The sequence below is a fragment of the Gigantopelta aegis genome, chromosome 6 (genome assembly GCF_016097555.1).
Source record: "Gigantopelta aegis isolate Gae_Host chromosome 6, Gae_host_genome, whole genome shotgun sequence".
Classification (NCBI taxonomy): domain Eukaryota; kingdom Metazoa; phylum Mollusca; class Gastropoda; order Neomphalida; family Peltospiridae; genus Gigantopelta; species Gigantopelta aegis.
The window spans coordinates 31909781-31937716 of record NC_054704.1 but is presented as its reverse complement, the minus strand read 5'-3'; the positions used below and the strand labels follow the sequence as shown (position 1 = coordinate 31937716).

Genomic DNA, 27936 nt, shown 5'->3' with positions numbered 1-27936 from the left:
AATACAAAATTCAAAAACTTAAATAACTTATACCTTCAAAAATATTGTGATCTATATATTATTCTTCAAACAATGGAAGAAGACACAGCCAAGCAGAATTTCCTCAATTTCAATTATGCATAGTCAATATCAGTGTTTCTGCCAGAAAGAAATTTTTGGGTATGGCGCTATGAAATTGAATGCAACCACAGTCAACAGGGGGTATGGGGGGCCTCCCCCAGAAAGAAAATGGGTAAAGTTTAGGGTTAGGGTTAAGAAAATCATACAGTAATGATAAAGAGTCATTAATTTTGTCAAAATGTTAACTTAAAAAAATAAAAATTTGGGTATGGCGCCATACCCATTTTACCCTCTGGCAGAAACCCAGAATATATATATATAAAGAAATTTTAAATGAAATTTATGTACAAAGCTAAAAAAAACATTTTAGTCAAATCTGTGCATAAATGCCAAACAGAAAATATCTTTGCCAATTATGGCCGATAGTCTGTAAATTTATGTTTGTATATGTATAAATGAGACCATTTTTAAATAATTAGTTATATATTTTTTATATATCCTTGAAGCATGGTTCATTGAATATTTAGATTTTAAAAATAATTATTCCAGCCATTTAAGATGAGAAGTCATCTTTTAAAAAATATCTTTTCAATGAATTTTGAAATAATGGATGCAGTACATACAATTTTCATAAGCTTCAGTTACTTTCCAACAAATAAAGCAAAATGGTATTTAAAATATGGAATCTAAGCACCATTTTCAATGCGAAAAAAGCAAAATGGATTTTTCAACAAAGTATGTTATAGATCCGTTTCCATGAAAATGGTACAGATTAATGGCTATTTAAATGTGAGATGAACACCAGTCAACTGACGCAATAAATATTTGAACACATTTTGGTGACATTTATATAACAATATGAATAAATAAGTCTCAACATATCTCTTCAGAAATTATAGATGATTTTTGTTTTGTCTGGAACAAGCTGTGTGATTTGATGAGGCTTTTATGTTTTGAATTGTCTGAGGATGAGCAGAAACTCACTTTTGCCACATAGAATAATACCATCAGAAAACTGTTCTGTCCAAGACAGGTCCATTGAACAGGCATATATGACGTTGACAAGGTACAGTAAATTTACAAGTCAATAAGAATGAAGGTTTTTTTTATTTTTTTTGTAAATGACTGAATACTAATACATATACAATGATTAGTGAAATGTGCTTCAAATTATGGTATCACAAAATGCTGATAAATGAATGATTGGGGACCAATAGTTTTCAGACTTAAGGTTCATCCTTCAGACTTATAAGCTGTCCCATTTCTGCTTGGCTGTGTTGTATTGTTAGCACTGTAATACAAATTGAACACTTCATTGTTTGCAACACATTTGTGAAGCAATGGACGGTAATATGAACACAAATTGCTACAGAAAAGAAAACTAACATGGACGGCAATCTAAAGTGACAACAAATTCAAAATATTGAGAAAAACAATTTGCGATATACTTTGGGTTTAAGCTGAAGTTTGTCCAATCCAAAATCAAGTGAAATTTGGTGAATGTAGTTAGTAATAAATTTGTCAAAAGGCTACTTCAAGAATTAGCATGTTCACTAAGGTCAAATATGAAAAAGATTCAGATTTTGATTGAGATTTTTATTTCAGCGTTACTAAAAACTTCTCTTGATCCTGCTTTTATTCATGTCACTGTAGAGTTTCTGGGATCTTTTAATCCAAATTCACTGTTCATCTCTTATTCATGTATATAGTTTCTGGATTTTAAAAATTCAATTTAATTTTTTATCTCTTATTTGTGTATATATTTGATAATTTTTAAAAAGGCTAATCCAGTAATTAACATGGTAAATGAGTCTTTCGTTTTTTACTTCTTTTTTTTCCTGGCCAAAATGAACTGAATTTGTATACATATGTGCAAACAACATTCATGTGTAACAATGTCTTTTGTCCAGCTTAAACCCTGAGTATTGTACAATATATATATATATATATATATATATATATATATATATATATATATATATATATATATATATTAGTGAAAATATCCACAACATATTATGATCTGATAAATTTAGAATAAATTCTTTTGCGAAAGTATTTGCATATAATACATAAATAAACACGGCCCTACTGGTTTCAACAACTAATACTTTTTTTTATATCTCAGCATTCATCATTGTCATTGTTATCCTATTGGTCAGTTCCTACTTTTCCACAAATAGTATTCTTATTCCCAAGTTAGCGTTCTCTGTTTTATAAATTACTAGCTTGTATTCCCACCATTTCGTTTGATTATGAACATTGAATTTTACGGTGTTTTCATCGAAAACTATTTTTTTATTTTATAAATATTATCAGTAGTCTGATTTAAATCATTTCTTTTGTGTCAAATACTATGTCTAATAGTGGCACAATATAAAATTAGTCATATTACAAAATAAAATGAAATATATTAAATTCTTATACAAAGATAAATAAAAAATAAATTAAAATAATAAAGATATGCAGTAATGTGACATAAAATTATTTTGCTAAATGTGAAAATAAATATACGAATAGAAAAAAGAAAGAAAAAATCCCCATGTCAGGATAATTGTTTTTAAAAAAATTATACATGTATATATAAAACAAAAAATTAAGTAATCCCACAGAATGATTAAAACGTGATCATGGAAGGTTTAAAAAGCTGTACAGCTGGAATGTATATGTCATTACCGTTATTAAAAATGATTAGAGCAAACATTAATAATAAGATAACAGAAATGCACACTTCTCAATATTCTAATTTAAACGTATGTAAAAGCAGCAAGTTTACAGCTAGAATATAATTAAACTGTGAATAATAACTTACATTTGTTATTTGTTGATTAGAATACCCTTAAAAACATTACTACATTTTTAAACATAAAACATTATGTACACTTAAAAGGTATATAACTGGTAAAAATATTTTTTTAGAAGTGAATCAGTTGAATAGTTAATTAAGAGCTAAAAAAATTAAGAGCTAAAATCTGGCATACTTAAAATTCAGTATTAAAATTGGTTATGAAAACAGATTTGACTGCAACACAATTTCATGTTTATGTACTTCAAATTTTGACAACAGTTTTACAAAACTTACAGATAAAATGTGTATACGTGCACATGCTGTGTTGGACGTTTAACAACTGGTAAACCGATCCAGTAAGTGGCTTGTTTTTTGTGTGCTTCCTAGTTTATAACATACAGTATCGGGTTACATGCAACTCTGAATAAAGCTGTTATATTTCACCATACAGCGAAAAGAGGGTCATGAAGAGTGGGTGGGTTTTTAAAAAAAATGTATAACTCTTTTATAAAACTCTTCTTTACATCATTGTATTAAAACTCAACACTGAACACAAATGGGAACTGATGGGCAGGGGGATTTGAGACCTTATAAATAAGTGCTAAACTTCTACCCAATGTTTTTATTACATGGCTGTACCTAATGGATGCGACAGGCCATTGAGAAAAAAAAAATCCTTATGAAATTTTTTTTTTTTTGTTTAAGCAAGTATTTACCCTGTGGAATTAAAGTGATCCCACCACACTATTTATTTAATCATACCTTGGGGTGTGTGTGTGTGTGTGTGTGTGTGTGTAAATTGTGATAATAGCTTTTGTCCATGTTAAGAAATGTAACTTTCATTGAATAATATGCACCATTACGAGCCAGTACAAATCTAGCACACCCCTTTGTAGGTCATATCTTAAATCTGCCCTAAGAACTGTAAAACTGAGATGTACACAGGCAAATCTAAAAATGTGTTTTTCTTTAATATATGCATAACAAAATACGATAAATCTTCCAATTTCGACTTCACTTTGTGGAAGACTGTAAATGTGGGAACTCTACATGTATGTTAGTGTAAGGAATCGTATTCCGTTCATGTGACATGTTACACACTTTCCACACTATATATTGTGTTATACATCCATATACACAAGTGTATGATATATATATTATACCTGAATAATTAAATAAATAAAAGTATTTTATATTCAAAAGTTACTCATTATGTTTTTCTTGATTTCCATGACTTCTCTGTATGAACATTTCTATATGATTTACGACAGCTAAAACAATTGTTCATATAATTATAGCAGTATTTAATAACATGCTATCATAACAGAATAAAAAAAGACAAACAAACATTTATTTTTAAAAACAAAAATTTGAGTAAACTCAATAAACAATGTGACAGTGTATTTTTCCATGTTAATACAATATACCGTAATAACTAATTATGTCCAAAACTCTATGCTCATGTATTTTATGTAACCAGTATAACCAGACTGGAATGTAAGTTATTATTTTTCATAGTTAAATACTACAATACTAATCATTAAAATTGATTTCAATAAAGTTGAATTTGTTTTATCTGCTATTAATATCATATCTACTTCATGTATACATGTATTGATAATGGATGGAATGATTTAATGACCCTAAAAGAGGGTCTAAAATGGTTATAATTTATTCATAAATATATAAATAAAACTGTTAAGTCATATAAACGTTTTGTGGACGGCAAATATAAATGTAAAGCATAATAATAGTGGACGGCATTATAACACAGTTGAATACAAAATACATATACTTACCGTAAGAGAATCGTCATTCTACTTAAGAGAATCAGCATTCTCATGCACCATCATAAACAAAAACAAAAATCACATCTTACAATTCCTCCATATTTTAAACACATTTTACACAATATCTTTCCTAACTATACTAATCATTTTAGTCTTCTGTCAGTTTTTTCTTTTATTTATTGTTTCGAAATTTAATGAAATAATAAAAGATAAAATTTAGAGCTGAAAAATTAGTTGGGCTAATTTTTATTGGTGAGTTGGATCACAATAAACATTTTAGTTTGTACGGTTGGCCTTGATACAAATGTAAGTTACCTGCATCATCGACTTATACTTGTTAAAATAATAATTGCCTCATATTTTAGTGATGTTTGACATGTGTAAAAACATTCCTGCATATTTTTTTATTTATAAGTTTAATTACGGTTATTTAAAATGTGGCCAAAACATGAAACATTTTATCTTTAAGTTAATATTTATTTTCACCAATATTAAAAAGCTGTTATTCACTCTTTGTATTCTAAGAAAAAAACATGAGTATGCTAATGTCATTATAAACACATTGTTACTGGCTACTTAATAAATATTTACTAATTACAATATTTAATTTAATTTACTTATTTGAATAATAAATAAATAAATAATCCACACACAAACACACACACACATATATATATATATATATATATATATAAAATTGTGGGTTATAATGTTATCGCAAATTCATGGAATGGACGGCAGCATAAAAATGCTGAGCACAAAAAGTTGCAAAGCATTATAATGAACACTTCTGGAATAAATAATATTTCATTTTCAGAAAAAACAAAAACATAAATACATTGTATTTATTAATGATCAATCCAGAAATTATGTTACACTACATGAACAAATTCATTGTTTATTGGTTTCACAGGAATCAAAATAAGTCAAGAACGGTTGTTCAGGTTACCACATATCAAGGTAGTCGAGATTGGTACTTCGTTCTTCATAGAATCTTATTAAAATAAAATTACACCACCTAAATTTTGATCAACTGAGTGTTATTTAGATACACACACAGTGTCAGTACAATGAGAACAGTGGGATGGATGAATAACAACGTATTTGTGTGTCTCTGAAGGTATTTTACAGTAATAATTGAAATATAAATGTGTGGTAACCTATAAGTTTTCTAGGTCTGTATTTTGTGGTAACCTGTACATGGGTTACCAGACATATTTCTTATTCCGATGTCTGGTTTAATTAGGGTTTTTTTCCTGATATGGAAGTAAAAGTATATTTTTATTTATCAGAGCAGGGATTTTGAATCCTATTTTTTAATACTGGTAACTAAGTACCGATTTCTTTTTGCAACTTTTCTCAACACTACTATCCCACACCATAAACACAGCTGAAATTCCCAATTATGTTATTATGTTAATTGTTTGTAAGCTCATTTTTAAAATAACACTATCTCAAAGAACAAGGTTAAATTATTATAATGGTTAAAAACACAATTTCTGGATTGCTTATAAATATATAAAATATATTCACAGACTGTGAAGTTGTGACCTCTCTTTTGAATTCTCTCACATAATTTTCTAGAAGGAAGCAACCAGCCAATATCAAAATGATTGCTTTTTTGTTGTAAACTTGGAGTCTCTGTTATATTTAGTGGCTAAGAATTCCAAGCTGTGATGATCTGTGACCCCTGGCCAGTTCTATGAGTGCCAGAGCTGAAATCCACTTGTCGTGCTGTTCTGCGTGTTGTACCGGTGAGCTCAGAGGGTCAGAGTTGGACTTCTGCTCCTCTCGTTGTACCAATGCTGTTTCTTCATATTTCCTTTTCACGTTCTTCGATTTCGATTTTGTGGATGTTCGTTCCTGTTTTTGTTGAGCATACCTTCAAAAAGAAAATGTTATTTTTAAATAAGTTATCTTGGTACTGCTAGTTAAAATGTAAAGTCGTGCAAATCACTAGGTCACATTTGAACAATCAGGGATGAATACAGTAATTTTAGAAAAGGAGTGCAAAGTGCACATTTAGCACTAGATGTCAAATGTGCTAGTGTATGACACCAACACCAATGACTACATTTAAGCAGGAACTGTTGAAAAAAGAAGTGGGGCATACCTTTTGTATGTAAAGTAATTTCTTTACAGTGTTATAACCAGTAGAAATACAGTGAATTTGTCTCGTAAAAAGCCATGTTATGTATTCTGGTAAATCAACAAATGAAAACTTGACATCAGTTTAATAGCCACCTGTTTTAACTATTCTCCCAAATAATCTGACAAAGTAATCTGTATTAAGCAGGCAACAGTCTTCTATGAAATTCCCATAGGTGGCTGCTTAACACAAGATATTTGTTCACAAGGCCAAGTGTTCAGGTACTCACTGGACTAGTTTTTGAGCCTAACATTAAATGAGTGTGCTTAGATAGGGTAGAACTTGATTCAAATCATATTGTTTGTGAGCTTTGCACTCCTAAACACTCCATGATTTCACCACAGTTACATACTTTGTTAACCATTCTTGGATCATCTTGTTGTCCGTTTTAAGGCTCAGTTGGAGAAGGCTGATCTCGGTATGAACTCGCTGCAGAGTAGCATAAGGATGATTTGGGCAGTGACGGTTGGCATGGGTGAAGGTGCTTTTGCAGCCTGTAATAAAAATGTTTTTAAACATATCAAAGATAAAAGTCAAGGTCATATTTCATAACATTTTTATTACCACATTGTTATAGCCACATATCTGATTGTAACGTATATAAATATTATGACAGTGAGATAAACAATATTACAATGCTAAAATAAGAGTGGTTTGTCAGTAGTATAATCCATCCCACAGGGAATGTCTTTTTTCATACTGTGGAATTTACTACACGCTATTTATTTTTGACCCAATGTTTTTTAAATTGCACATAAAAATTGTTTTTTTTTTTTTATTTACTGCTTCTATCAAACCATTTACAAAAAAACATTTTTGTTTGAGGATGTAGCAAACAAAATGTTTGGACAAGACACAAATAGGATAGCATATACCACTACCTTTAATATATTAGTAAATCGACCTTACTACCCAGGCAGAAGCTACTGACCTATATTGAACAGTGGTCTAGTAAGAAGGATCCAACGTATGTCTTACCTCTACCACTGTGCAAGCTACATCCTATTTGAATGAGTGTAACTGAACGTGTAACAGTTTTTAACACATCACACTTTCAGTGGATGCTACATAATGATGCAACATTCTGCTCTGGACCCAATTTCACAAAACACTGTAAGTCTAGTTTTGCATGTAAACGTAAATCTATGACTAAACTACAGTTCTTATTACTAATCTAGTTCAACAAATATAGTTTGAAGATGATCTGTCACGGCAGATGCTCTACCATGACTGTACCCGTAACCTTTCACACTCTTGCAGATGCTTTGTAACGACAGAACTATCTCTGTCACACTATAGCAGATGCTTTGTCACAACTGAACTATCTCTGTCACACTTTAGCAGATTCTTTGTCACAACTGAACGATCTCTGTCACACTTTAGCAGATGCTCTGCTATGACTGAACGATCTCTGTCACACTCTAGCAGATGCTTTGTCACAACTGAACGATCTCTGTCACACTCTAGCAGATGCTTTGTCACAAATGAACTACTATCTCTGTCACACTCTAGCAGATGCTCTGCTATGACTGAACCAACAGCTATTCACTCCTCTAGCAGATGCTCTGTCATGACTGAACCAATAAATACACTAACAGATGCTCTGTCACGACTGAACCGATAAATACACTAGCAGATGCTGTGTTACACCTGAACCAATAACTACACTAGCAGCTGCTCTGTCATGATTGAACCAATAACTACACTAGCAGATGTTCTGTTATACCTGAAACAATAACTACACTCTAACAAATGCTCTGTTATACCTAAACCAATAACTGCACTCTAGCAGATGCTCTGTTATACCTGAACCAATAACTACACTCTAGCATATATTCTGTTATACCTGAAACAATAACTACAATCTAGCAGATGTTCTGTCACGACTGAACCAATAACTACACTCTAGCAGATGCTCTGTTATATCTGAAACAACTACACTCTAGTAGCACCTGTGTTTTATCTGAAACAATAACTACACTCTAGCAGATGCTGTTATACCTGAACCAATAACTACACTCTAGCAGATGCTCTGTCATGACTGAACCAAATAACTACATTCTAGCAGATGCTCTGCTATATCTGAAACAATAACTACACTCTAGCAGATACTGTGTTATACCTGAACCAATAACTACCCTCTAGCAGATGCTCTGTTATACCTAAACCAATAACTACACTCTAGCAGTTACTGTGTTATACCTGAACCAATAACTACACTCTAGCAGATGCTGTTATACCTGAACCAATAACTACACTCTAGCAGATGCTGTGTTATACCTGAACCAATACCTACACTCTAGCAGATGCTGTGTTATACCTGAACCAATAGCTGCATTCTGGCAGATGCTGTGTTATACCTGAACCAATACCTACACTCTAGCAGTTACTGTGTTATACCTGAACCAATAACTACACTCTAGCAGATGCTGTTATACCTGAACCAATAACTACACTCTAGCAGATGCTGTGTTATACCTGAACCAATACCTACACTCTAGCAGATGATGTGTTATACCTGAACCAATAGCTGCATTCTGGCAGATGCTGTGTTATACCTGAACCAATAACTACACTCTAGCAGATGCTGTGTTATACCTGAACCAATAACTACACTCTAGCAGATGCTGTGTTATACCTGAACCAATAGCTGCATTCTGGCAGATACTCTGTCACAACTGAAGCAATAGCTACACTCTAGCAGATGCTGTGTTATACCTGAACCAAAAACTACACTCTAGCTGATACTGTCACGACTGAACCAATAACTACACTAGCAGATGCTCTGTCATGACTGAACCAATAACTACACTCTAGCAGATGCTCTGTTATATCTGAAACAATAACTACACTCTAGTAGCACCTGTGTTTTATCTGAAACAATAACTACACTCTAGCAGATGCTGTTATACCTGAACCAATAACTACACTCTAGCAGATGCTCTGTCATGACTGAACCAATAACTACACTAGCAGATGCTCTGTCATGACTGAACCAATAACTACACTCTAGCAGTTACTGTGTTATACCTGAACCAATAACTACACTCTAGCAGATGCTGTTATACCTGAACCAATAACTACACTCTAGCAGATGCTGTTATACCTGAACCAATAACTACACTCTAGCAGATGCTCTGTCACGACTGAACCAATAACTACACTTTAGCAGTTACTGTGTTATACCTGAACCAATAACTACACTCTAGCAGATGCTCTGTCACGACTGAACCAATAACTACATTCTAGCAGATGTTGTGTTATACCTGAACCAATAGCTGCACTCTAGCAGATGCTGTGTTAATACCTGAACCAATAACTACACTCTAGTAGCACCTGTGTTTATCTGAACCAATAACTACACTCTAGCAGATACTGTGTTATACCTGAACCAATAATAGTCCATGGGCCAGATACCGAAACCCTCCCCCCCCCCCCCCCCCCCCCGCCAGGGATTTTTGGAGACAAGTATTTTTAGATACCTCATTATATATGAATTTAATATCTGCTTGTCTGCAGCAAAAATTTGGTGGATTAAAAAATTATCGCCATTTGAACATTTTGTGTCCCCAAAACACTATATTGAAAAATTAAATATAGTGATAAAGTTGTCATCCATATAAATTTTTAACAGATATAAGGCCAAAATTAATGATATTCATCCTAAACTAGATGTTGATAGTAACAAACCAAATAACAATGCAATATGTGGTATGAATAATGATATACTCATCGGTAAAAGTTAAGCAATGCCTGAAATGCATTATTTTCTATATTTACACATATTTTGGGCTGCTTGAACCTTTTACTATTAAAAATTTCACTGTATTTAATATATTGAGGCAGCATTATTCAAATATGGTTCAGTATATCTGCCTATACTATACTCAACAAAATTAATTAAAGTCCAATAGATATTTTAGCATTGTTCTTTAAAGATGGGGGAAAATACAATTTCTTCCGTTGAAAGTTGTCAGCATTGTGGCATGTTCTTAAACTTAATGACTTAAATAACAATTTTGAGGGAACACAATAACAAAAAACATTCTGAACAAATGTGTAACAAATACTTGCCTAATGCTCATTTGAATATTTTTCATAAGTATGTGAAATACCAAGTATTTTTTGTGTGTATAACCAGTAAAAGTTTACTGAAACAATGTATAGAAGCCATATATATGACCAAAACATGCTAAAATAATATGACAGTAACAAAGAATTATATTATAATATAAGAAAGTTTACTAGCCCTTAATTAATTTTGTTGAGTATACATGTATGTGCATCAATATTATGAATATGTCCCTCTTTACTAAACACCAGTGTTAAACATTTAAAGCACCAGTTTTGTGTACCTACCATACTTTTTTTTGCATTACATGTACAAGTCATCTATCTCACAAAAGTTCATCTTATACTAGTCTGTGTTTGTAATATTTTTAGATTTGCCTTTATATTTACATTGTGCTTAACTTATGCTCAGGTGTATTTAATTAGTTTCTACATCAAATATTGTTAAGGAAAGTCTTAACTTCCTTTCATATTCGTTTGTATGTTCATGCAATTAAAATATATCTGTCATGTTCACAATTTCTGGTATTCCTTCTCCAGACTCTGCTCTGGTTCCTCCATCAGTATGTCCATCAGCGCTCATAGTATACTACTCAAAAGAATTTAAGGGTCAGACGATATTTTCGACATTATTTTCTGAATGTCAATTATATTAGCTAGACCATAATGTCACGCATGGTATTGTTCCATTTTGACGAAAGTGGGTCTAAGCAACCTATAAATGAATTAAAATCCACTGTCATTGACACTGTCGACTAGTTCTAATGGCGAAAACATGTTTACATTTGCACGTAAATTAGGGCGAAAGCTAAAGATCTGCTAAGTGCCCATAACTTGTTTTTTCACAAAGCGCTTCATTTGCACGCTTTGCACGTGTATTCCATGTTCCCAATGCTGAATTTCCGTATAATTGGAGCTTGCGTTCGTGTACGGTGCACACTCCAAATTCGACAATGGTACGACTTCAACTGACTATCGAAGATCGAGGAAGGGCTATTGCTTGGCTTCAGGATGGCAATACGCAAAGAAATGTTGCTCTGAGACTTGGTGTCAGTCAGTGTCGTTGGCCGACTATGGCAACGGTACCAAGCAACGAATTTTGTTCGAAATCGTCCACGTTCGGGAAGACCCCGAAGCACTACAAATAGAGAGGACCGCTACATCACCAATATGGCTCTACGTCAACGCACAACCACTGCACGCCGATTACGTGACAATCTGCGGACTGCGACTGGAACTCGAGTGTCTGATCAAACCATACGCAATCGTCTGAGAGCCAATAATCTACGCTGCCGTCGCCAGGCTGTTCGACCACCACTCCTACCACGTCACAGAACGGCCAGACGTCACTGGTGCACGCTTCACCTGCGGTGGCAACGTGTTCAGTGAGGTCGAGTAATGTTCACTAATGAGTCCAGGTTTAGTCTCCAGTTCAACGACGGTCGGGTTCGTGTCTACAGACGTCCTGGGGAGCGCTTCGCTGACGTTAACGTTAGACAACGTCACCGGTTCGGTGGTGGCAGCGTCATGGTGTGGGGCGGCATCTCTATCCACCACAGGACCCCCCTCTATGTGGTGGATGGCAATCTGAATGGAATCCGCTATCTGAATGAGATTATCCGGCCGTTGGTTCTCCCAGGCCTTCAGCAGATTGGCGGCAGGGCAGTTCTGCAGGATGACAATGCCAGACCCCACCGCGCCAGGGTGGTAACGGACTTTCTCAGACAACAAGGTATCGCCAGGATGGATTGGCCAGCATATTCGCCTGACTTGGCCCCAATAGAGCACTCCTGGGACGAATTAGGCAGGAGAGTTCGGGATAACCATGCCCCTCCGGCCAACTTTCATGATCTGGGTCAACTTCTTATGGCAGAGTGGCAGGCCATTCCCCAAGAGTTCTTCAGACGTCTGATCAACAACATGAGGCACCGATATGTCGAGTGTATTCGCGCCAGGGGTGGATTCACACACTATTAAACGAATGTTCTAATGTGTAAAATCCATGTTTGACAACCTTCAACTTTGACAGCATGTCATGTGACTTTCTTGTATACAGTGACGTTTATTTGTGTTTTTTTGTAAATATGGAACAATAAATAAAAAATTTGGTGTAGTTTACATCATCAATCTATTCACTCTGAAACTTATTTGGTTATACATTTTTGACCATTAAATTCTTTTGAGTAGTATATAATATCACTATTTCATCTCTAGTGTTCCTTCTAAAATGTCTCAGCCATATGACAATTTGTTTGAGGAATAGCTTGGACTGCCTGGCATGGCTGATACCAAATGACAACTTGGCAATGTGTTCTCTTTATGTGCATTGTCAGAGCATTCTCAGTGAATACATACATGTAGAGTGGAGAAGGCTGATTTACACTCTACTGTAGTTCAATATTATCATCCTTGGTTTGACAACAAACATTTCGAGATATTTCTCAAGTCATGATCTTTTTGTATGTTATTCGCACCTGCACTCCCATAGAGAAGGTATATGAAATTATCTGCTTCTTAAATATATGAACATCAATTTTTGCTGAACTTCATAAGCTCACAACATTTCAAGGAAGTCTTGGTATTGCTTGAGAATATTCAAAACTTCCAGTTTTCCATTCTGCATAAAAGCACTGTTCATAGCCAGTAATGGCAAGCACAGCTGGAATTGCTAGTTGGTGTCTTCCTTGCATCCTTAATGATGCTGTGCACATCTATAAGATGCCTCTTGTTGCCAAGTTGAGTGTATAAAAAGTTTCGTATCTGGGATGGTGAACTGGCAGCAATGTACAGACATTGAAGTATAATCTTTGTTTCTGCATCTTCTTGTGTACTTTACAACACCCCCAAACATAGTTTGCGTTTGAAACATGTACTTTGTCTCACAAATAGAACCCTCTTCCCAAGAAGCTGAGGGCAGAGTTTTCTTTTTTTTCATTTCAAAGGTCTTCCAGTCTCTTAAGACCTTTGTAGGGATTCCTTGATCAAATGTGGCTTGAAAGAACCCCTTTCACATGAGAAATTTAGTGCCAAACCACGAATGCTGTTATTATGCTACTGTGGATTAGTTGCAAACCTTCCATCCAGTAGATATTCCCTGAAAATATGCTGTACCAATAGAGCAAATAGGAAGAGAGCAAATTGCCATGGTCTCATATTAGTCATATCACAAAGCCCATGGTATTCCTCAACCACATAGAAATGGATGAGAAATGTCCAAAGAAATACTGAAGCTGAATTGGATGGTTTGTGATCTGATAATGCAAGAGCTGTTGACATATTGAGGGAGGAACAAGAGCAAAGGCCCAGAGGAAAAATAAAAAATTACAAATATTGTGAACATAATAGACATTATCTTTGAGTCAGATGATAAGACTGAAATAGGAAAGAAAGTCAAGTGCTAGATATGCCTGATGACTATATCTGATGTCAGTTATATAAACCTAAGCAGAAATTAAGCACAATTTAAATACAAATATGTTTTTAAAAATAGTACAAGCTTCTGTGAGATAGATGAATTGTAAATGTTTTAACACACATGCCGAGGAAAGGTACTTATAATTGGCTGGTACTAAGAATTGAGGGACATCTTCATATATTTCTGAACATTGTATATAAACTCCATATACTGAACCACATTTGAATAATGAAGCCTCAATATGTTATAGAAAAAAGCCAGGTCAATTTTTTTTTTTTAATAATAAAAGCTTCAGGCAATCCTAAGTATGTGTATACATAGAAATTAATACACTGCTTACTAGTAACTTATTTTGAGAAGTATATAATTATTCATACCTCATATTATATTGTTTTGTAATTGTTATTAACATCTACTTTATAGAATAAAAGAAAGGATGTAGAAATAGAAAATTGTAAACTTCACATATATCATATTTGGGTCACATAAAATGATTGAGAACTGGGAATGAAAGTTAGATTTTTATAGTGCTAGATATTTGCCTGATGACAATATTCTATGTAGATATCAATTATATACACCAAAACATAAGTTAAGCATAATATAAATAGAACTGCAATTCTAAAATATTACAAAAAGCAACAAAAAAAACCCTAGCTATTGTAAGATGAACTGTTGTCAGATAGATAAATTGTATATGTAATGCAGACTTGCCTAGAATGGTATGTAAATTCACTTTTTATGTTTTAAAACTTGTGTGTAATATAAAAATATGCAAAATGTCCATGTAAATGGTTTAGACAGCATGTACTGCACCATATTTAAGTAATGCTGCCCTCAGATATTAAATACAATTCAATAATAAAAGGATCACAATGTTTTAGGTACGGTATGTATATATACACATGTACATAGAGAATTACGTATATCGGGAACTGTGTAACTTTTGCTGATGAGTATACCCCCGGTACTATATCCATACAACATATATTGCATTGCTTTGTGGTTTGTTGTTATGAACATGTAATTTAGCATGAATAGCATTCATAATTTGGTCTTAACTTCAACATTGTCATGCAGTTTTTTCATATACTATGTTTGTAATACTCAGGACATTTCAAATTCATTGACTCACTATACTTAGTCAGATGCCAAAATTTTATAATTTTTTGGTGTAATACATTCACCAGTAACCCAGCTTTAAAGTAAAAGCAGTGATATAGTCCAGAATTATTTTCGAATATTTTTGAAAATTATGTGGAACATTCACCTTGATCAGAAATTTGCCCTGTTAAAAAATAAATAGGGTGCCTACACTCAAATGTGCCCTACAGGCACACCCACCAACAGATTGCCTGCAAACAAGCTGATTTGAATATGTCTATGGATAGGCTTCAAAAATATACTCATCTTGAAAAATCCCATGGGGGGGGGGGGCAGGGGGGGTTATAGTGGGCCCACGGTCTATAACTACACTCTAGCAGATGCTCTGTTATACCTAAACCAATAACTACACTCTAGCAGTTACTGTGTTATACCTGAACCAATAACTACACTCTAGCAGATGCTCTGTTATGACTGAACCAATAACTACACTCTAACAGATGTTGTGTTATACCTGAACCAACAGCTGCTCTCTAGCAGATGCTGTGTTATACCTGAACCAATAGTTGCATTCTAGCAGATGCTGTGTTATACCTGAATCAATAACTACACTCTAGCAGATACTCTGTCACGACTGAAACAATAGCTACACTCTAGCAGATGCTCTGTCACGACTGAACCAATAACTACACTCTAGCAGATAATGTGTTATACCTGAAACAGAACAAGCAAATGGCTTCTCTCCGGTATGTAACCTCTGATGTGTTTTCAGCTGTCCACTTTGACAGAAAGCCTTTCCACATCCTGGGAAGTCACATGGGTATGGCCTCTCACCTGTACAGAAAAAGAAAAGAAAATGAAATCTGTTATGTATCTTGACTGAAAATAGTTTTACCGTGTGGAATTAAATGTTTTTTCTTTGCTGCTTAACAGATGTCTTACAATTAATTTTTAAGTATGATACATAAAGTTGATATCATCGCCTATCTGCGAAAGGCAGATATTTTACAAATAATAGTATGCTTTCTTTATCATGACCATTAGTCCATCAGTATTGAATGGCATATATGTCCTATGTCTATAGCCCATTGGGCTATTTCTCGTTCCAGCCAGTGTACCACGACTGCTATATCAAAGGCCGTGGTATGTACTACCCTGTCTGTGGGATGGTGCATATAAAAGATCCCTTGCTGCTAATCGGAAAAAGTAGCCCATGAAGTGGAGACAGCGGGTTTCCTCTCTCAAGATCTGTGTGGTCCTTAACCATATGTCTGACACCATATAACTGTAAATAAAAATGTATTGATTGCGTCGTTAAATAAAGCATGTCTTTGTTATTCAAGTGAACATGCATATCTTGGCAGTTCCAGCATTTTGTCTTCACCGCATCACAATATGATGGTAATTTGTTTTGTTGGGTTTTTAAAAATTATTTTCAAACATTTGTGTGTTTTTTTTAAAAGGTTTTTCGACTTTGCATAGGTATAAAATATAACAATATATTTGGTATCAATTTTAATGTTATTCAATATAGCGATACATGCCAAACGGACTATAGTATGGCTTCGATTCCTAAATTGCACTCCACCCCCTCCAGCTCCTAGTTATTTTTAGAAGATGTAGATCCAGGCCCCTTCGTAAAAGCAAATGGCACTGAAAATTCCCTGTTTGATGTGTAAATATTTGTTTGTACTTGTCCGTTTTGATAAATTAATTTAATAATGGTGTATTACATAATTTAGTGGCATAAAAAAACCCCACCCAACCCCAATTATGATTAAGTTGCGATATTTTTCACAATCGCATCAGACACAGAACCTAACATTCTCTTTGAGAATGGCCAATACAGCACAAAATTGAAGTTTTGAGTAAAATTCAGTATCCGTAAAATTCTGTGATATTTGTGTTTTTGCACAGTTCTTTACACTGTTTTTGTTTGTCTTGAATTTTTATATTGATGTTGATCATCACTTTATTTATTTGCATTACCATAGTTTGACACCCAATAGCCGATGTATTTTTCGTGCTGGGGTGTCGTTAAACATTCATTCATTCATTCATTCAGACACAGAACCGTGATAAAAGTGTGTGTGTGTGGGGGGGGGGGGGGGGGGCTGAGACTATAACCACGCAATAATTGACGTAGTTCCCATTTGGGGGCGGGACGTTGCTCAGTAGTAAAACGCTTGCCTGATGCGTGATCGGTCTATGATCGATCCCCGTCGGTGGGCCCATTGATCTATTTATCATTCCAGCCAGGTGTAACAAAGACCCTGGTATGTTTTATCCTGTCCACCGGCGTATGAAGGTGCCAAAACACACATACACACACACACATATATATATAAATATAAATACATGTAAATAATATATATATATATATATATATATATATATATATATATATATATATATATATACTAAAACGCAAAAGAAAAACGCAGGTTCTCATTAAATTGGATATAAAAATATTAAAAAAAACAAAACGAAATGAAGATTTCAACATTTATTTTGGAGCTACACCAATCGGCACACATTGGTGTTGGAAATTTTTGATTGAATTCCTTTTTGCTATTGTTTCATGTCATAAAGTAGGGTGGGGGTCCATGTTAAAACATGTGAAAGAGACGACCTGTAGCATTGTCAAAGTCAGTATCGCGTGTGACCACCCTGGGCATTCAAATAGGCAGTGCAACGTCTCCTCATTGAGTTGACAAGCCGTTGAAAGAATGCCTGAGGGAGTGAGTTCCATTCATGGACCAATGCTGCCTCCAGCGCCTGCATATTCTGAGGTTGTCCGCGAGCCTGAAGGCGACGTCCGATTTCATCCCAGACGTGTTCGATAGGCGCCATGTCCGAGATAAGGCTGGCCACGGCAACGTTGGGATGTTGTGCTGAGCCAGCAACGCCTGTGTTGCCCTGGCAGTGTGCGGCCTGGCATTGTCTTGCTGCAGCAAGCGCACACGTGGGTGAGCGGCAAAGAAGGGAACGACGTGATTGTTGAGACGTCATTTTGGTACACGGCGGCATTAACGCGTTGTCTGAACACATGAAGTTGTGTTCTGTGGTTGAATGAGAACCCACCCCACACCATCACACTACCCCCGCCCCATCGTCGGCCTGCAGAACGCAGCAGTCGGAGTAACGTTCATGTCGACGTCGCCATACTCGGATTCGGCCATCAGCGTTGGAAAGATTTGTAACGGCTCTCATCAGTAAACAGAACTTGTTGCCACTGGCCACGTCGCCATCTTTGATGTTGTTGCGCCCCACTGTTGACGTTGTTGGCGGTGCCGAGGGGTCAATATTGGTCCCACATAAGGACGGCGGTTACGGAGTCCTGCTGCCCTCAGACGGCGTCGGACTGTATCGGCGGACACTGGACCACGTGGACCACGCACCTGGTGAGCGGTGTTAGCTGCTGGCAGCATCCGATTCCTAAGGTGGGTCACCCGGATGTACCGGTCTAGGGCTGCGGTTGTCACCCTCGGGCGGCCGGTGCGTGGTCGATCGTTCACAGATCCAGTGATTTGGTGACGTTGAGAAAGGCGTGCGATTGTCGAAAACATGACATCCCAATTGTCTGGCTACAGCAGTACGGGTCTGTCCGGCTTGCAACATCCCGATGGCCATCCCTCGCTGGAGTTGCGTCAGTCGCGGCATTTTTAAAATGTGATTCTGTTGTCTGTCACTACTCAAATTGAATTTATGCGATTAAATCCAGGTGTGTAGGCTTTATAAGCATTTCAATGAGTGTGTTTGCACTGGATTCATGATACGGATGATCCAGCACGTGCAAACAACGTGTTTTTTGAGAATTCGTGACGTCACACAGGTAATGAAATTGACACGCAGGTGGGACTGCGGTGTGGGTGTGTGCCATGTCCTTTAACACAGTTGAGGTTCAATTCCACCAAAGATACTGCTTTACAAAGTGCAATTCTTTCGCATTTTCAGGACCTGCGTTTCTTTTGCGTTTTAGTATATATATATATACCATCGCTGCTGCTACGATGTGGGGGACACATACCCTCTTGCCTCCCCCCTGCGATTCCTACGCCAGTGTTATCTGTGGGATGCTGCATATAAAAGATCCATAGCTGTTTGTAGGAAAGAGTAGCCCATTGCGTGGCGGCAGCGTCTTGTCCGTGTTTTCTTTAATCACATGTCCGACGCCATATAACCGTAATTAAAATGCTATGTGTGAGGCGTTGGGGGGAAAAACAGAGAAAGCTTCTTCCGTAACATAGTTCCCGTTTAGGTGGTGGTGAAGTTGGTAGTGCGCATCAAAATAAACATACTGCCATAATACATAATCTACACAGGTTACCAAACATTACGAGCCTGGTAACATGTAGGTTACAACACAGATGGGCTATAACATTTACCCCATTGTTATTCAAAATACAAATAAGCTAATACGTTTGTATTCATTTATATCACTGTTCTCGTTGTGCTAATACTTGTGTGTGTAATTTTATATGTAAACAGCGCATGCATAACTGATAAAAATTTAGGCTGTAGTCACGACTGGCAACATCGTCTCTGATACAGATGTGTAATAAAATATTAGGCTTTGGTCGCACGAAATGAACACCAGTATCTAAAAAGTCGCCAAATTACCACAGGTGTTTTGACAATATCTTGGGGATCCTGTTATTTGAGGCCGTTTTATCATTAGGCCTACATAGTAAGATTCTTTTACTGCGAACTGTCGAACTATATTTATATGAGTACTTAACTTTGCTTTGAATAGAGTTGGCTAGGATTTCAACCACCGAATCCCCTCCGCCCGCCTCCCCCACGTTTTATTAGGTATGAATATAATAAAGAAAGAAAAAAAGAAAGAAAAAAAACAAAACAAAACTAACTAAATTAACGTAACATTAGCCAAGTCATGGATTGTTTTCAAATTTGTCTCACGCAATCGTGACTTATCGACAGTGATCTCGCTTGAAAAACATACCCCCCTCCCCCCGCCGTTCACATTAATTTTATCAACGTTTTCACTGCGTACATCCCGTACGCTGGTGGGGGTGAGCCAGCTGTAAACATAAAAACGTAAATGATTAAAAAACTAACGAAACATGTACGTGTGTGGGAAGGGGTGTAAAATCTAAACAAGGGGGGGGGGGGGTAAATGTAAACGGTCCCTAAACAAGAGTGAAAGGGGTGTAAAATCTAAACGGTCCCTAAACAAGGGGGGGGGGTGTAAATGTAAATGGTCCCTAAACAAGAGTGGTAGGGGTGTAAAATATAAACGGTCCATTAAAAAAATTAAATATTGTGCGTCACATTCATGAGGGGTTGAGGGATCATTCGTGCTTCATGGACTCGATTTTTTCTAGTCTTAACCAGTGCTCCACGACTAGTACACCAAAAAAGCCATGATGTGTAATGTCCTGTCTATTGTAAAGGGCTTAGGAGTAGCGGGTTTCCTCTTTCTCTCGACCAAGTGTCGAAGTAATCATACGTTAGACACCATGCAGCTGTAGTTTTAAAATGATCTGTGGCGTCGTAAAACAAATATTCCTTCCCTTATTCTTTGTAAGGATGAGTTAAAAAGTTAAAGTTTGCTTTGCTTAACGACACCACTAAAGCACATTGATTAATTAATCATCGAATATTGGATGTCAAACATTTGGTAATTATGACTCGTTGTCATCAGAGGAAACCCACTACATTGTTCATTAGCAGCACGGGATCTTTAATATGCACTTTCCCACAGACAGAAAAGCACATAACACGGCCTTTGACCAGTTATGGTGCACTGGTTGGAACGAGAAAACCCCCCAATCATTTGAATGGATCCACCGAGGAGGGTTGATCTTGCGACGCAAACGGCAGCAGTATTTTTTAAACAATGATCACAGAAAGAAGTCCACGTGTCCGTATCATCAAAGTGAGGGGCCATTCAAATATTACGTGACGCTCGGCGGAGTGGGTGCGTGTATATCCAAACGTCATGTAGCGTTACATGGGGTGGGTGGGTGTATTTAACAGTGTTACGTAACGCACTTTAGAAAAAATGTGTTGCTAAAATATTTTATTTTATTTTGTGTTTTTCATAAACGCTCTGTTACGGCCACAATGTTTAACGTAGGCAGTTATAGCTAGGCGTATGCATGCAGTATGTATACAAGGACTATAAACAGATTTGAAATGCGTCTCTGAAGTCGTTTTCCCACATGGCAAAAGCGTTACGTATTATTTTGGGTGTGTATGGTTTAGCGTTACAGGGGGGAGGGTGTGTGTGTGTGTGTGTGTGTGTGTGTGTGTGTGTGTCTAATTTTGACCAAAATAGCATAACGTAATATTTTAACGGCTCCTGACTAGTAATTAACACTTCACTATATCGGGAAGTGCATGAAAAAGATCCATTGCCATTTATCGGTAGGAGTAGCTTATACATATTTCCCTACACCTCCGTTGAAAGGAACATAATTGTGCAAAAAATATACTTCGTGATTGTTGGCTGCTTCACAGTAATGACCAATTCCACGCCGGCTAATGAAATAAACACCAATGAAACCGACAGCGAACGCATTATAGATGGAAACAAAAAGACACGTTTAAGTTTCTTTTAAATCTGCTTTTTGAAGTTGTGTTGGAAACAACTAGCAGTCAGTGTGATTTCCTGGGAGTGGACATTTGAAAGCCCAAAAGGGCCCTAATCTGTCTGGTGGGGGGAGGGCACTCGCCATCGAATGATGGTTGAAAATACACCCCCTCCTACTGTCCCCCACGGACCCTGCATTGGCCAAGAAAACGCTGCTGGCTAACGACGCTTTCATTACATTGAATAATGTAGAGCAGGATTATTGTTAAAACAAGTGATCAAGCCTGTTATGGTCAATGGCTGTAGTAATCTCTAATGTTACCTAAAACATAAAGCCGATCTCTATGTTGGTGCTGGGGTGTCGTTAAACATTCATTAATTCATTAATTGTTTCATTCATAATATCAATATGGGCAGATAACATTAAATGCCCGTGGCGAATATCACCCTGGGGGGCATTTTAAACAAGTGGGTGGGGTTAGAAATAAAAATATCGAAATATAACATCCGCAACTATGGTCTATATGATCATGAATCTTTAATTTTTTTATCGTCGTACGCATCATTCGATATATCCCTTTAGCCATATACATGTACTCGCTAATCTGGGTTACATAAACACGTATTAATTAATTAAGCTTATTATCCGTGTTAACAATCACACAATAAATGTGCGTGGGAGGGGGTAGCTATGCCACTGTTTTGTATACTGAGAGGCATAAGTAACGCAATTGGTATTTCACTAATATATTCTTATAGACATGTCATATAATTTATATATTAAGCATTCGGACAAATAAGATACGAGTAACAATGGACCTGAAAAAAGATATTCAGTGTTCAAATTGGGAAAACAATTGACTAAAATGTGTTTGAACCCCCCCCCCCCCCCCCCCCCCAAAAAAAAAAGCTTGTTGTTTTTTTCTTCCGCAATAAAACATTTTTTTTCATCATTACATATCGTAGCATAAAAAAGGCAGGTGGGGGAGGGGGTGCTTTCATAGGGAAACAAGTGAATCAATCTGATTTAAACAAAATCCTCTTTCATTTACAGTTGTTACCTATATGTCATTCGTCCGCATGCTTAATATATTTAATATGACATTTCCTTAAGAAAATATTCAGTGAAATGCACATTACGAAATGTACGCCTTTCAGTATAGTATTAAGAACATGGCGATAGACTTAAATGATTTAAAGATAGCAATTTGTCAGAATTTTTTATATGTTATATAGGAGTGAGACAGGGAAATCTAAATGACTTGGAAGACTTTTTACAACTCCGACAATGTAAGGATATTAGTATTAATGCTTTTGACTTCGACATCTAATATCAATATGGATTAACTATGTTTGATATGTTGTATGCAGCGATACGGTACTACCGACAAGAAATAAAAATGGACTTCAAAATATTTTAGATTCTTATTGTAAGAATTAGTAAATATATAAATGAATATATACATATTTAAGAATTTGTTTTGATAAAAGTAACAAATATCATTTATGCAAGAAAAAATTAGCACAACTAGCCAGAAAAGCTATGGTTTACATCTTAAAGAAATTTATCGAACTTTGTCAATTGAACATCGATTAAAATTGCTCGATACAATTAGTTCGTATACTACTTTACGGCTGTGAATTCTGTCATGAAAATTATATTGTAACAAAATATTCATATCCAATTCCTACGATATATAGCACCTGTGAAGAAAAGTGTATATATATATATATATATATATATATATATATATATATATATATATATATATATAGTGTGTGTGCGTGCGCGTGCGTGCGTGTGTGTGTGTGTGTGTGTGTTTTGTATGGTGCGTTTGGAAGAACACAATTATCTTTATTAATATATTTACGAATTGCGTTGTTAACTGTTGACAAATAAAAGTTTAAAGCCATCAGTATAATTTTACCAATTATTATATCTTTTTTTTTTAATCTGCCACAAACTATGAATGGATTACAAATATCAGAGATATATTTTATCAACCTGAATAATATTTGGGACCAGCAAACATTTAAATCAGTGAATTAGTTAAAAGAAGTAGTTAACTGAACGAGACTGGAAATTCAAAAGTGACATTTTTACATCTAAAGGCATAACCTATAGAATATTAAAAGAAACGTTGGATTTAAAATGATACTTTACTATCCTGGATAAAACGATGTATACCATTTTTTGTTTTAATTTCATATTTCTAATTACTTTTACCATTTAAAAGAGGATGGTGTACAAATGTTGTATGTGAAAATAAAAATTGCACATATTGTAATACTTAATGTTGTTGGAAGATGAATTTCGTTATTTATTCATATGTGGGGCAGGACGTAGCCCAGTGGTAAAACGTTCGCTTGATGCGCGGTCGGTCTAGGATCGATCCCCGTCTGTGGACCCATTGGGCTATTTCTCGTCCCAGCCAGTGCTCCACAACTGGTGTAACAAAGGCCGTGGTATGTACTATCCTGTCTGTGGGATGGTGCATATAAAAGATACCTTGCTGCTAAGAAAAAAGAGTAGCCCAGAGTTATAATTTTATTATATATTAAAATAAATTTTGCGATCCACCTCCAAACCTCTCCCAAAGTTCCCTTGGCATTCCACCTCATGACACTGCCCCCCGCCCCCCAAAAAAAAAGAAAAAAGAAAAAGAAAAAAAAGAAGGATTTTTTGGATCCGCCACTGTAGCCCATGAAGTACCGACAGCAGGTTTCCTCTCTCAATATCTGTAGTCCATAACCATATGTCTGACGCCATATAACCGTAAATAAAATGTTTTGAGTGCGTCGTTAACTAAAACATTTCCTTCCTTCTTCATTATATACACAATTGACTGTAGAAAGACACAAATATCTTAATAAACTATGTAAACGAACCAAATATCCACATATTCCAGCAACTCTTTGCCTGTAAACGTATCGGTGTTCTTAAAAACTTGAGTAGATTCACTGTGAGTTGTGTGTGTGCGTGTGTGTTTCGGGAAATGCGGGGGGGGGGGGGGGTATGTTACTCGCTGAAGTATACATATGTTTTACATTATCGGATATATTGTGTATGTGTGATTAAAATTCGCATTGGATTTTGAGGCATTTACAGCCCACGACAGGACGTGCACACTTCAAGATAACCCTACCCCTGAATCCGTCACTGAACAAGGCTATATAACACAAAGCCAAACCGTTTTTTTTTAATTCAAAGTGTATCGCAAACAATTATTATAAAAGCTGTAAATGGGCTGCGTTTTGATTCGAGACGCCTATTGTCAGCCCGCTTTATAACAATCTATAGCTGTTGCTTGGGACCCAGAGAGCGAGTCCAGTCAAGTCCTGATTCCCTTTAACGGTTAAAGGTATACAACACAACAGTTAGTAACGACCTATGAATGAATTATTCAAATGAAGGCAATCGTATGCACCCTAATTTGTTGGTGGTTGCTAAAGGGGGCGTGTCCTTAGCAATATAGGTAGGTCTGTATACAAATATGTTGGAACACATTCGTGACACTGGGTTCATATATTTACATGTATATATACGCATGTTTGAACAGGCTGTCGAAGTAAACATGACATAACATACGCGGATGTGTGTGTGTATGCGTGCGTGCAATATATACGTGTATTTAAAACAATTTTAAAGACATTATACTGTACATTTTTTTTTTTTATAATATATAAAAATTATTATGTTTTTCTGATGTCGCCGAAAGGTGGCCAAAAAAGTAAATAAAGTTATATATACATAAATACATACATACATAAACATACATGGATGCCTCAATAGCTCAGAGCGCATCGTGGTTAGTCTTGCAATTTGCGGGCGATTCGGTGCCACGCGTTCGAGTCCCAGCAACGGCATGGAACAATTTGTGAGGCCAGAAAGGATTTAATTATCCCCTGCACCAGTGCGTTAATATCTATGTATGTAACAGTCAACCTCGACAAACGTACAATATATAGATATTCATACATCAATACATACATACATACATACACACATACATACATATATATTATTAGCATTAGTATTCTAACACTAAATGTCAATGGAATTTATATGTCTTGGGCAGATAATTCCAAGAAACCCCAAACAGGCATACTTGAACCTTAAAAATGTTTATATAAGTAACAAGTGTCAAAATAACTGTTGGATATCAAACATACATGTAGTAGTTAAAATAGGCTACTTACATGGTTAAGTGCAAACACATTGTTAAAAAGAAAGACAAAATTATGACACAGGCCAGCACATGCCACGACTTCTAATATCTAGAACAAAGGCTCAGAAACATCGAGAACAATGGCTCGGAGAACAGAAAATAACCGATCCTGCAACACATTAAACCTCGTGTGATCATGTCTTAAGATAACACATCCTAATGTTAATTGTTTATATATGAAGATGTGAACGCATCATACACAGTTCAGGCACGTAGGAACTTGTGTGTGTGTGTGTGTGGCTGTAACCCTGGCTTGAGGATGAAAATTAACGTTGTGTGTCCTCATAAAAATAAAAATGTGCAGTTCCGTCACTCGAGACTGCCACCCACCCACCCCCCACACACACACACACACTAGAGGTCGTACCCCCTTCAGATATCGTTCCTACGGGCCTGCAATAATAGGTAGTACAGATTAAAATCAACAACAAAAACCCGTAAACACCCTCATTAAACTACAATAACATAATATCGAATTTATATTATTTTCTTTTTAAAATTAAAAATTGAAACAAGCAAAAACAACAGGCCACTAAAACAATTATTAAAATTAATTAATAAAACGGACGAACGCGCAATAAATTATAGAGAACTACAGTAGTAACTGTTTCAGGTCGCTGAATGTATACAACAGTATCGATTAAGTGCCGTAATCAATATAGCTAGAATACCGAATCTGGGGACTACCACCAGTCTGGAAATATGCCAGAAAATGGCCATTTAAACCACTCATTATGGATTTTGTACAATCAAACACTCTCCATGCATTATTGTTAACAACATAATACACATGTGCATATTAACAGAACATTATAAATATATTTATGTTACAATAAAATGTACCCAAAATATGGCATTACGTTTTATCCGAATTTCTTCAGTTAAATAGCCATACAGATATTAACTGTAGGTACACGTTACAAATACTGTCGATCAGATTAATAAACCAGAATATACTGCAAGTGTTAACATTATTAAACATATATACTAATAACACACAGATATATGGTAATAAATTAAATATTGGTGCAATATTCTTGATACAATAATAAACAAAAAAACATTAAGTATCATGTACATCTGTTAAATTCCAGCTAGATTATGAAAAAGCCAGTTTGATGTTTTAACCATTAAAATGTAGCTGTATAATATACTTGCCTGTATGTGTTCGCAAATGAGCCTGGAGTGATTTTTCTCGTGGAAATACTCTGCTGCATATTTGACACCGTATTGCGTTACCCGACGATGATCCTTCTTGCACTAACGAGGAAATGGCATCTGCCCTGGGCCTACCCCGTTTTGACAGATCTTTGCCATTGTGGTCTTGGCTGGACCCTCCCTCGGAATCGTCCCCATCATCACTAAAACTGGATGTTAAATCTGCGGGAAACTGATAAGAACGAATTTCCTCAGTCCACGTTAAAGGATGCATGGTGCGTCTGGTGTTCTCTTATGTATAACATCACCTGTAAGAATGTATTTTAACCCTGTTGTAAATAAAACTATGCTTCAAGTTCATACCTGCAAATGTTACTAAAAATAGATATCAATTAGCCTTTGATGTTGGCCATAGGAATAAAAATTTATTTATTTGTGCTTTCATATTTGTAGTGCCCCTCTCCCCCCACCCGTAATTTTGTTGTAAAAACAGTATGTTTCACCATTTGTATTTACAATGGCAGTAAATATAATATGTATGCAATTCGACAGATGGAACTATACTACTAGGTAGGGGTACTTCCCGCCACCAAAGCCATTTTTGGCTCCGTGA

General features: G+C 35.8%; 1 protein-coding gene across 1 annotated transcript; it reads right to left on the bottom strand.

Moving 5' to 3' along the window:
• Positions 1–306: 306 nt before the first annotated feature.
• Positions 307–27702, bottom strand: LOC121375676 (zinc finger protein 367-like). Its single transcript, XM_041503249.1, has 4 exons — positions 27324–27702; positions 16092–16211; positions 7140–7281; positions 307–6520 (listed from the first exon to the last, which is right to left on the bottom strand). Exons 1-4 carry the CDS (start codon positions 27595–27597, stop codon positions 6289–6291), a joined length of 768 nt encoding a protein of 255 aa, XP_041359183.1. The 5' UTR covers positions 27598–27702; the 3' UTR covers positions 307–6288.
• Between the last annotated feature and the right edge of the window lie 234 nt (positions 27703–27936).

Excerpts from the sequence above, each read along its gene's own strand:
- LOC121375676 (XM_041503249.1), bottom strand. The coding sequence starts at position 27,597 with ATGCATCCTTTAACGTGGACTGAGGAAATTCGTTCTTATCAGTTTCCC. Across the intron at positions 16,212-27,323 it reads TCATTTGCGAACACATACAG|GTGAGAGGCCATACCCATGT; the intron begins GCAAGTATATTA and ends TTTTCTGTACAG. Across the intron at positions 7,282-16,091 it reads ATTTGCTTGTTCTGTTTCAG|GCTGCAAAAGCACCTTCACC; the intron begins GTATAACACATT and ends TTTTTATTACAG.